The sequence below is a fragment of the Triticum aestivum genome, chromosome 1A (genome assembly GCF_018294505.1).
Source record: "Triticum aestivum cultivar Chinese Spring chromosome 1A, IWGSC CS RefSeq v2.1, whole genome shotgun sequence".
Taxonomy (NCBI): Eukaryota; Viridiplantae; Streptophyta; class Magnoliopsida; order Poales; family Poaceae; genus Triticum; species Triticum aestivum.
Genome location: NC_057794.1, coordinates 480,059,091 through 480,068,889, shown reverse-complemented (window position 1 = coordinate 480,068,889; position 9,799 = coordinate 480,059,091). Strand labels below are relative to the sequence as shown.

The 9,799-nt window shown below is 55.1% G+C and overlaps 1 protein-coding gene across 1 annotated transcript; it reads right to left on the bottom strand.

Annotated features, from left to right (window-relative positions):
- Positions 1 to 3,644: 3,644 nt before the first annotated feature.
- LOC123058581 (universal stress protein PHOS32) lies at positions 3,645 to 5,627 on the bottom strand. The gene is made up of 4 exons (XM_044481292.1): positions 5,320 to 5,627; positions 5,127 to 5,236; positions 4,893 to 5,011; positions 3,645 to 3,898 (listed from the first exon to the last, which is right to left on the bottom strand). The coding sequence occupies exons 1-4, from the start codon at positions 5,510 to 5,512 to the stop codon at positions 3,820 to 3,822; spliced, it is 501 nt and encodes a 166-aa protein (XP_044337227.1). The 5' UTR covers positions 5,513 to 5,627; the 3' UTR covers positions 3,645 to 3,819.
- Positions 5,628 to 9,799: the final 4,172 nt, after the last annotated feature.

Genomic DNA, 9,799 nt, shown 5'->3' with positions numbered 1-9,799 from the left:
CGTCGGTGCTCGCCGGCGTGAGTGGAGTGGTCGCGTCGGCTCCTGCTGTAGTTGTGTCCCCGCCAGAGCTGGCGTGAGGTGGAGGGGCCAGCGTCGCCGGTGCAGAGCGAGGCACCCCCTCAAACACAGCGGCCGGCCCGTACTCGATAGTGAACGTCGCCGCGCCGGGAGCGTTCACCTCCTGCTGCCAGTCCCAGCTCGCGCGCTCGTCGAAGACAACATTGCACGTGACGTGCATGCGCTTGGTGGCGGGATCGTACGCCCGGTAGGCCTTGCCTCCCGGATCATACCCGACGAACACCATCGCCTTGCTCCTGTCAGCCAGCTTCGCCAGGTGCGGGCGCGTGTCCTTGACGTGAGCTACGCAACCGAAGACACGCAGGAAGTGCACGTTTGGTTTGCGATCATACCATGCCTCAAATGGTGTCTTTCCAGCCAGGCTCCTTGTATATGACCTGTTCGTTAGAAACACGGCAGTAGTGACAGCCTCACCCCAGAAGAAAGCCGGCATGCCCCTGGCCTTGAGCATGCTCCTCGCCATGCCCACGATGGTCAGGTTGCGGCGCTCCACTACTCCGTTCTGCTGTGGGGAGTAGGGCGCCGCCAGGTGGCGCTGCACGTCATGGTCAGCGTAGTACTCTGCAAACGCCGTGCTCGTGAACTTGCCTCCGCGATCCGTGCGGAACGTGCGCAGAGAGTGGCGCGACTCGGTCTCCGCGGCGGCCTTGAACCGGCGGATCGCCTCGGCCGCCTCGTCCTTGGAGCGCAGCAAGACGAGCCAGGTGTAACGGCTGTAGTCGTCCACCAGCAGGAGGAAGTAGCGCTCCCCGCCCGGTGTCGCCGGCGAGATCGGCCTGCAGATGTTGCCGTGGACCAGCTCTAGTGGTTCCGTCGCGCGATACTTGGCAGCTTGCGGGAATGAAGCCCGCCTCTGCTTGCCAGCGAGGCACGCCTCGCAGATCTGCTCTGCGTGGACGATGAGGGGAAGCCCGGTGACCATGCCGGTGCGCGCCATCCTTCAAGGCCCTGGAAGTAGATGTGGCCGAACCTCTCATGTCAGCGCCAGCCCGCGCCGTCGCACTCGCTCGCGGCGAGACACGCCGGCTTCACGGTCTTGATATGCAGAATGTACAGGCGCTTGGCCGAACGGGTTACCTTGGCGAGGAGATTTTTCTGACGATCGCGGACCGTCATGGTGCCGTGCTCTACCAGCGTCGCGCACCCGACCTCGTCCAGCTGGCCAATGCTGATGATGCTGCTCTTGAGGCGTGGTATCCAGTAGACAATGGTGAGGCCACGGTGGTGACCGCCTGCCACGGCGAACAGCATCGTGCCCCGTCCGCGTATGTCCACCAGAGACCCGTCGCCGAACTTGACCGATCCCGTCACGGACTCGTCCAGGTCCACGAACACCGACGTGTCGCCGATCATGTGGTTCGACGCCCCGGTGTCGAGGTACCAGGCCGCATCAGTGTCGCCAGGCGACTGCTGCAGTTCCACGCGCGCGCGCTCCTCGTTGAGGAACACCTGTGCCGCCGCGATCGCGAGGGACATCTGGGGCGCAGTCAGGTCCAGCTCCGGCCCTGCCGTGCTCCCCTCATCCAGAGTGCAGGCCTGGACCATCAGAAGGCCCGGCTCCTGCTCGTCAGTTTCGGCGAGGTTCGCCTCCTCATCGCGCTTCTTCTTCCGGCATTCCCGGGCCCAGTGGCCCAAGTTGTTGCAGTAGCGGCACTTGTCGTTCTTGCGGGCGGCGCTGCCAGCGGAGTTCTGGTTCCCGCGCCCGCGCGAACGTCCGCCACCGCCACCGCTGCGGCGTCCGCCTCCACCGGCAGCTTGGTTGTTGCTGCCTCCGGTGGCTCCGGCCTGGTCGATCTTCTGCTGGTGCACCATCCACTCCTCGTGAGTGAACAGCAGGCTGTTCCCGCCTTGGGCGACGCCGTCCAGCCCGTAGCGTTCCTCCGCCGCCTTCAGCCGGCCGGTGAGCTCCTCGACCGTGAGTTTCGACAGGTCAAGCAGCGTCTCAATGGACAGAGCCACCTGTGCATAGCGCGGCGGGACGACCCGGAGAAATTTCTCCACGGCCCTTTCTTCCTTCAGATCATCACCGAGAAGAGCAAGGTTATTCATCATACCGGTGAGTCGAAGGGCAAACTCGTCGACGGTCTCCCCGTCCTTGAACCGGATGTCGTCGAACTCGCGGCGGAGGGACTGCGCCTTCGCCTTGCGCACGCGGTCGACTCCAAGACGGATCGTCTTGATGGAGTCCCACGCCTCCTTCGCCGTCTCCTTCACGGCGAGCGTCGCCAGCATCTCCGGCGGTACGGCCCGGAGGATTGCCTCCAGCGCCAGGCGATCGTCACGATAATCAGCGTCGTCATCAGGACACGGACCGATCTCGATGACGGTCCACAGGCCTCTCGCCTGCAGTATTACCTTCATCAGGAGAGACCACTCTGCGTAGTTCGTCCTCGTCAGGGGGGTAGGAGGTGGATCCAGTCGCCTCGCGGAGCGGCCGTGGCATTGCTAGTTCACGGCCGGATGCCCTCCTCGAGCCGTCGCCCAGCAGGGGCGCGGGTGTGCCGTCGCCGCCGCTGGTGCCCTTGCCGTCCTTCTTCGCCTCAGCCCCGGAGTTGTCCGGCGAGGCAGAATGGGAGCGAGCCGGATTGCTCTTCCCCATGACCGAAACTGGCTCTGATACCAATTGTCAGCACTCCCAAGGTGCCGAGACGATGAACACACACACACACACACGCGTGGAGCTCAAGGTAGACGAAGAACACTAGGTTTTGCGCTGTAAAACTTCATAGCTTTTCTGCTTCTATTCCTTGCCTTTTATTCAGAGTACAGAAAGCAAACCGGGGATCGTGGCCCCTGACTACGCGCCCACGTGATCCACTACGCTCGTGCCATCCCACGAACAGATCGACGGGGCGCGAGACTCGCTCCAGGCTGTTGCGCCCGCGAGCTAAACTAGCTAACTGAAAAACTGAAGAAAACGGGAAACTAGCCTGGCAGGAAAATAACTAACTGAATCGTGACAGGGCTTTGGTTTTTATTTCAACATGAAACACTTTCACTCTAGGAATTGCCGGCGAGAGGAAACAAAAACACTGCTAGTCAGTGTTGGCGACCACCAGATCCAGTGTGGATTACTATCAACACCGGCGGTACGTTAAACTTCGATGAGCGTAAGGGAGGAGCGGAGGGCGTGGCCCGTTCCCATCTTGCTTTCCTGGGAGCATGGAGCAAGCCACTACCCGGCATCACATACCCTTGTATGGCTGAACTTATGGCACTCTGGGAGGAGGTGATTTTCACACAGCCCCGAGGCTTTTCCCATGTTACTATGGAGGTTGACTGCTTGGAGCTAGTCAACCTTTGGCAATCGCGCTGTGATTCCCGCTCAGTTGCAGCGCCTATTTTAGAAGAATGAGAGGAGATGGTATCTAGCTTCATTTCTTTGCGGTTACCCATGTCGGGAGATCTATTAATGTCCCTGCCCACACTTGTGCCCAACGTGCTTGTACGCTGGATGGGACAGAGAGTTGGCTTCGTGAAAGTCCAGGTTTTCTTGAACTTTGCCTCCAGGCAGATTGTAACCGTATGCTACTTGAGTAATAAGCTCCCTAGTTTCATGCAAAAAAAAAAAAAAGAACGACACTTTACTGAATTTGAACCCGAATGTTCAGAAACATACACGACTACAATAATCTGCCAAGGTCCGGCATACAGAAAACACAACAGGCTCCATACTTTATTCGGACGCAGCAACGGAGCAGAGAACGATGAAGCGCATCCTGATGCACACCGATGGCAAACCTAACGGTCTCCCTTGACGACTGTCACAGGGCACGACGCGTTCGACAGCACGTAGTTGGTCACGCTTCCCAGAAGAATCCTGCAGCACGGCCGGGCAAGAAAAGGGCGTCAGTGGAATGTGAATAAGCTAAATCTGTTAATAACATAAACCAAAGCCAAGCCTACGGTTATCAATAAATACATAATTTGACCACTGTTGTCCTTGACATTAGGAGTTATGCCCAAGGATCAGCACGACTGACCGAGCCTGGTGAATCAATAGGTGTGAAATGCATTGACATTTTGCTCAGTCTTAAAATTGACGGTTATATTAATCTATATTTAGACTCATTTAGAGATGGTCATAATATTGCGACGTGGACACTCATCAAGATAACTCTAAACAAGTTTGACAAGATATGCAACCGAAGTCATCGATCCAGAACTATTAAAAAAATAAATCACATTCTACTCTGATGAACACTTATTTATGGTAGATCTCGAATAGCACAAACACTGTAGTTGCCGACCAACTCTATCTACACAATTCTAATGCTTAAACTGTTACAGGAGCATTTTAATACCACTCGCCGTTTCAGTTGACCACACAAATAATCTGGCAAGCACGATGCAGATGCCACCCAGGTAGCCGATCAATTTTTCTAGACAACAGACAATCGGCGATCATGCCTCGTGCAAGTTAACAAATGCAAGGGAACGCCTTGATGGTCCATGTTCTTAACTGCCCATTTAGCTGTGAACCGTGTTCTAATTGAAATGAATACTGTGATTTAAGTCATTGTGCGCCCTGAAACGCGGAATGATGCAGCCAATCGAGCCAAGCGACCAAGGTACTACCAGTACAATTAACTTGAAGTGTTGCTTCACGGACATTTGGCTTCGTATGCATCGAATCGAATCAAGCAATGTCTGATAGTAGTACTATATTAACCCCAGCGACGTGAGGATTGCCTATCTGAACAAGAATACCGTACTACTTTATGCAGGCAGCAACCGGCGATTTCGTGCTCTGGGAAACTATGACCAAGAATCGCACATGTCCGGAGCAACATTTTGACGGGGTAGTATGGTACCTCTGGATGGTGCCGAGGCCGCGGCTGCCCATGACGATGGTGTCGATCCTCTGCTCCTCCACCGCGTCGCAGAGCTTCTCCCTGGCGTCGCCCCAGTACACCTTCGCCACCACCTTCAGCTGATCATCAGACCAACATTAAGCAGTCAGTCCGTTCTTCTTCCTCCATGCTCGATCGATCAAATCAGAGGATCGATCGGAACACCTCCCGCGCATGTACAAAAAAGTAAGGTACCTCGAGCTGGCGCGCGGCGGTGTCGAGCATGTCGAGCACCTCGGCGTCGCAGGTCACGCCGTAGTTCTTCATCACCTCCGGCTCCCGGTACTCCGACAGAGGGATCAGCGCTGCGGGGGAGGCGACCGAGCCCGCGTTAGCTAGCTTGAGATCGAAGCAAAGAGAGACCGAATCGAGCGCGCCGGGTGCTTACGGGATCCGGACTTGGCCCAGACGGCGTGCTTGGCGTCCTCCCCGCCGTGGCGCTGGACGTGGAGGACGACGACGGTGTCGCCCCGGCGGAGCAGGTTGCGGACGGCCCACTCCAGCGCGCGCTTGCTGCTGGCCGAGTAGTCCATGGCCACCCCGATCCGGCGCTCCCCGTCCGCGTCCGCGCCGCCGGCCATCCTTTCCCGATCCGCTCAAGCACCGGCGCTGCGGGCTTCTCCTCTCACGTGGCGAGACGGTGAGTGTGTGCGGCAATGCCTGTGCTGTACTTGGTGGGCGAGGCTGCAGAGAGCGACGGGTACTTAAAGGGCTGGCCCTGCCTGAGCCGGGCGAGGGTTTTGGGTGGGAGCACACGGGACCGGAGCGGGGCGCGGCACGTTTCGCCGCGTGCGGCGCACCGGCAGGCATCGGGGCCTTGGATCGGAGGTGGCGCGGCGTCGTGGGGGAGGCGTGCACCCCTGCGGTTGGCGCCCCGTGCACTGGAATCTTTGCGCGTGGCGTGCCCGCCCGGGCCAACGGCACGGCGGCAGGGAGCGCCTGGGCGGTTTGGCGTGGAGGCCCGGCCTAGAGTCGGTAGATGGGGTGGATCGGATCCGTGGACATGGGTGGGAAACTGCGGGTGCCGTCACGGCCGACGAATACGTTGAGCGCGTCTCGATTTGCCTCTCCTCGTTGCTACGTGACGCGCGAGATGAGATGGTTGAGACTGGGCAAAGGGGTTCCGTGGTAGGGTTTGCGTGCACGGGAACAGTTTCTTACCCGGGTCCTCTGCATGTGACCGGTGGGCCTCCATCGTCCAACGTTAGCTCGGCGGACTTTTCTTGCTTTTGCTTAAACGAATAAGAATTATCTTCAGCAGTGGCGATGAGATAGACATGTCACGAGCCGTTCAAAAATGTTAACGCTCACACGTGTGGGGCGTTAACCAACTCGTCCACACGTCTTCATCGCCGTCCAGTAACTTTTGCATGAATCTTGACACGAATTAACTGAATTTGTATGTCATGTAGGACAACTCATGTGTGTGGTGTGTGAGAGAGGTCGCCCACATATCCGTTTTACCACACGGAGGGGCCGATATGTGGACGTTTAGCAGTTCGCCCACACACCAGTTTTCAGTCACGCACAAGGGCTGGTGTGTGGGCGTTTGCCATCTCGCTCACACACCCGCCTCCTCTCCCACACCCAAGCTGCCAGTTGCCATGCGTTTTGCAGTGTACATGGCAACTGCCCTAGTATGATTGCAAAGCAGATGGCAACTCTCTCTATTTTTCACCCAAACATGTCAATTGCCATATGTTAGTGTACATGGCAACTGCCCTAATATATTTTGCAGTGTACATGGCAACTGCCCTAGCATGATTGCAAGCAAATGGCAACTCTCTCTTTTTTTTACCCGAACATGTCAGTTGCCATATGTTTTGCATGGTACATGGCAAACTGTCCTAGCGTGCACGTAAGCAGATGGCAACTCTTTCTTTTTAAATGGCAACTGCCCTAGCGTGCTTGTGAGCACATGGCAACTCTCTTTTTTACCCGAACATGTTTTTTGTCATGCTTTTTTTGTAGCGCTACATGGCAACTGCCTAGTATTAGTAGGTGGCAACTCCTAAAGTTTTAAAATCATGACAACTGCAATAGACAAGACCACACATGGCAACAGCTGTAGTTGTTCAAAAAATGGCAATCTGGAACTTTTGACCTGAGATGGCAACTGCAGTTGAGCAAACATGGCAACTGTAGTTGTCCGACATGGCAACCGTAGTTCAGCGATATGGCAACTGCACTTAAACGAACATGAACGAGGGTCCGGCCCATGGCAACCGCGGGGCGTGCGGGACCACGAGGTACGAGGTCTGACGTACCGCGCGTGTGGGCGTTATCTATTTCGCCCACACGCACGCGTGTAAGAGGGACCGGGAGGGAAAAAAAGAAGGCGTGTGGGCACTAATTGTTTTTGCCCACACATAGACGTGTGGGCTGGTCCTCTTAGGGCACGAGTGTTACGGCATATGTCTCTCAAGGTAATTTTGGTGATTGATGACAACATGTTTGCGGACTAATCTTGTGCTTTGAATAATTCACAGATTCTTCCCTGATACGAGACGCTTTCTTTCCCTCGGAGTGTATTTCAAGACGGTGTAGCTCTTTCGTTTCTTTCTCGGTGGACTAGTTGCGTCAAGGGCACCGTACTATCAAGAGGGGATCCGCTGGGGTATTGCATGGGTGGAATCATCACGTACACATCAGCTTCTCACCCTCCGAGCGTCTCCATTCCATTGAAGAGATCTATCCTCTCTTCCTTGTCCTGTCTGGGTCCAAGCGGTAGTACCGCGCAACCCAGCGATAGTACCACGCAACCCAGCGGTAGTACCGCTGAGGAGCCACAAGCGGCAGTACCACTCCACAGCGGTAGTACCGCCCGTGGCTCCACAGCAGTAGTACCGCTGGGGTGCCTGGCACCTCCGCCTCGTCCTCAGCATCTTTGAGAGATTCTCTCTCTCTCTCTTTTGCGCCCTAGCGGTAGTACCGCACTGCCAGCGGTAGTACGGCCGAAGGGTCACAAGCGGCAGTACCGCTCCACAGCGGTAGTACCGCTCCACAGCGGTAGTACCGCCCGTGACCCCGCTGCCGTAGTACCGCTGGGCAGTCTGGCTCCTACCGCCTCGATTCGAGAGGTCTTTTTCTCATGTCGGATTTTGCGGCACTAGTCACGGTTGTAGAGGCGGTAGTACCGTTCTAGGAGCAGTAGTACCGTCCCTACCACCGCGGTAGTACCGCGTTTGGGTCCTTTCCTACTAGTCTCCTCTGCGCGGCAGTGCCGCTGGCTGGCGCGGCAGTGTCGTTGTCCTGGCGGTAGTACCACCCCCTCTCAGCGGTAGTACCGCCCTGAGCGGGGATGGTTGGTGGGGGGCAACGGTTGGATTGATGCCCCCACTATAAAAGGGAGTCCCCTTCTTCTCTTTGACCTACCTCTTTCTCCCTCAAGCTCCATTTATTGCCCAAGCTCCATTAAATGCTCCAAGCTCCATTTTCGCCCGATCTATCTCTCTAGCCAATCAAACTTGTTGACTTGCTCGGGAGTGGTTGAGAAGGCCCCGATCTACACTTCCACCAAGGGATTTTCGATTCCCTCACTCATCCCTAGCGGATCTTGTTACTCTTGGGTGTTTGAGCACTCTAGACGGTTGAGGTCACCACGGAGCCATAGTCCATTGTGGTCAAGCTTCGTGGTCTTGTTGGGAGCCTCCGATTAAGTTGTGGAGATTGCCCCAACCTTGTTTGTAAAGGTTCGGTCGCCGCCTTCAAGGGCACCAATAGTGGAATCACGGCATCTCGCATTGTGTGAGGGCGTGAGGAGAATACAGTGGCCCTAGTGGCTTCTTGGGGAGCATTATGCCTCCACACCGCTCTAACGGAGACGTACTTCCCCTCAAAAGGAAGGAACTTCGGTAACACATCCTCGTCTTCACCGGATTCACTCTTGGTTATCTCTTAACTTTACTTGTGCAAACCCTTTAGTGTTTCTTCCCTTACTTGCTTGTATGCTTGTTGTTATTGCATCATATAGGTTGCTCACCTAGTTGCACATCTAGACAACCTACTTTGATGCAAAGTTTAATTTGGTAAAGAAAAGTAAAAATTGGTAGTTGCCTATTCACCCCCCCTCTAGTCAACCATATCGATCTTTTCAATTGGTATCAGAGCCAGGTTTCTTTATTAAGGACTTTACCGTCCAAAGAGTATGGTTGATACCGTAGACGGTGTGGAGGAACCTCGGTCTCTCGTGAGGAGTTAAATGTTGCCTTGGAGACATTGAAAACCTCCATGATGACCGAAGTTGAAAGCATGTTTACTAAATTTCTTGAGGGGCTTAAACTATCCACCGCACCGTTGAAAGTGGGTAACCCCGCCAACAAGGTGACGGATGCTATCCCCGACAAGGGGGAAGCTATTAGTGAAAAGGCTCCTTCTTCTAGTGGTAAGAATGGCACCGACATCTTTGCCCATGTGGAACCACCACTTGTTTATGGTGGACCGGTTCCTTCTACTCATTTGAATCATGCCGGTCCTCCCCCTAAGATTGTGAAAAATGAGGATTTTGATTCTTGTGTTTACCGCTTTAAACGTCATTTAAATCATGTGAACACTAACCTTTGGAGAATCATTGAAGAAGGTTTCTATCCACATTATCCAAGCAACTTCACTTCTCGGGAAGCCGCGGACAATCAATTCAATGAGAATGCTCTCTTCATCATTCAAGATGCAATTCCACCCGAAGACCTACCTCATCTTCGTCCCTTCGCCTTGGCCAAAGATGCATGGCATTGTGTTGTCTCTCTCTATCGGGGAAGCACAAGCATTCAACGCTCCAATTAAGAAGTGGTACAAGATGAGGCCGATGAGTTTGCAATGAAAGAAGATGAAGAACCTCGTGAGCTTTATCGGAGAGTAACCAAACTCGC

Excerpts from the sequence above, each read along its gene's own strand:
- LOC123058581 (XM_044481292.1), bottom strand. The coding sequence starts at position 5,512 with ATGGCCGGCGGCGCGGACGCGGACGGGGAGCGCCGGATCGGGGTGGCC. Across the intron at positions 5,237-5,319 it reads CTGGGCCAAGTCCGGATCCC|CGCTGATCCCTCTGTCGGAG; the intron begins GTAAGCACCCGG and ends CCTCCCCCGCAG. Across the intron at positions 3,899-4,892 it reads GGCCTCGGCACCATCCAGAG|GATTCTTCTGGGAAGCGTGA; the intron begins GTACCATACTAC and ends GCCGTGCTGCAG.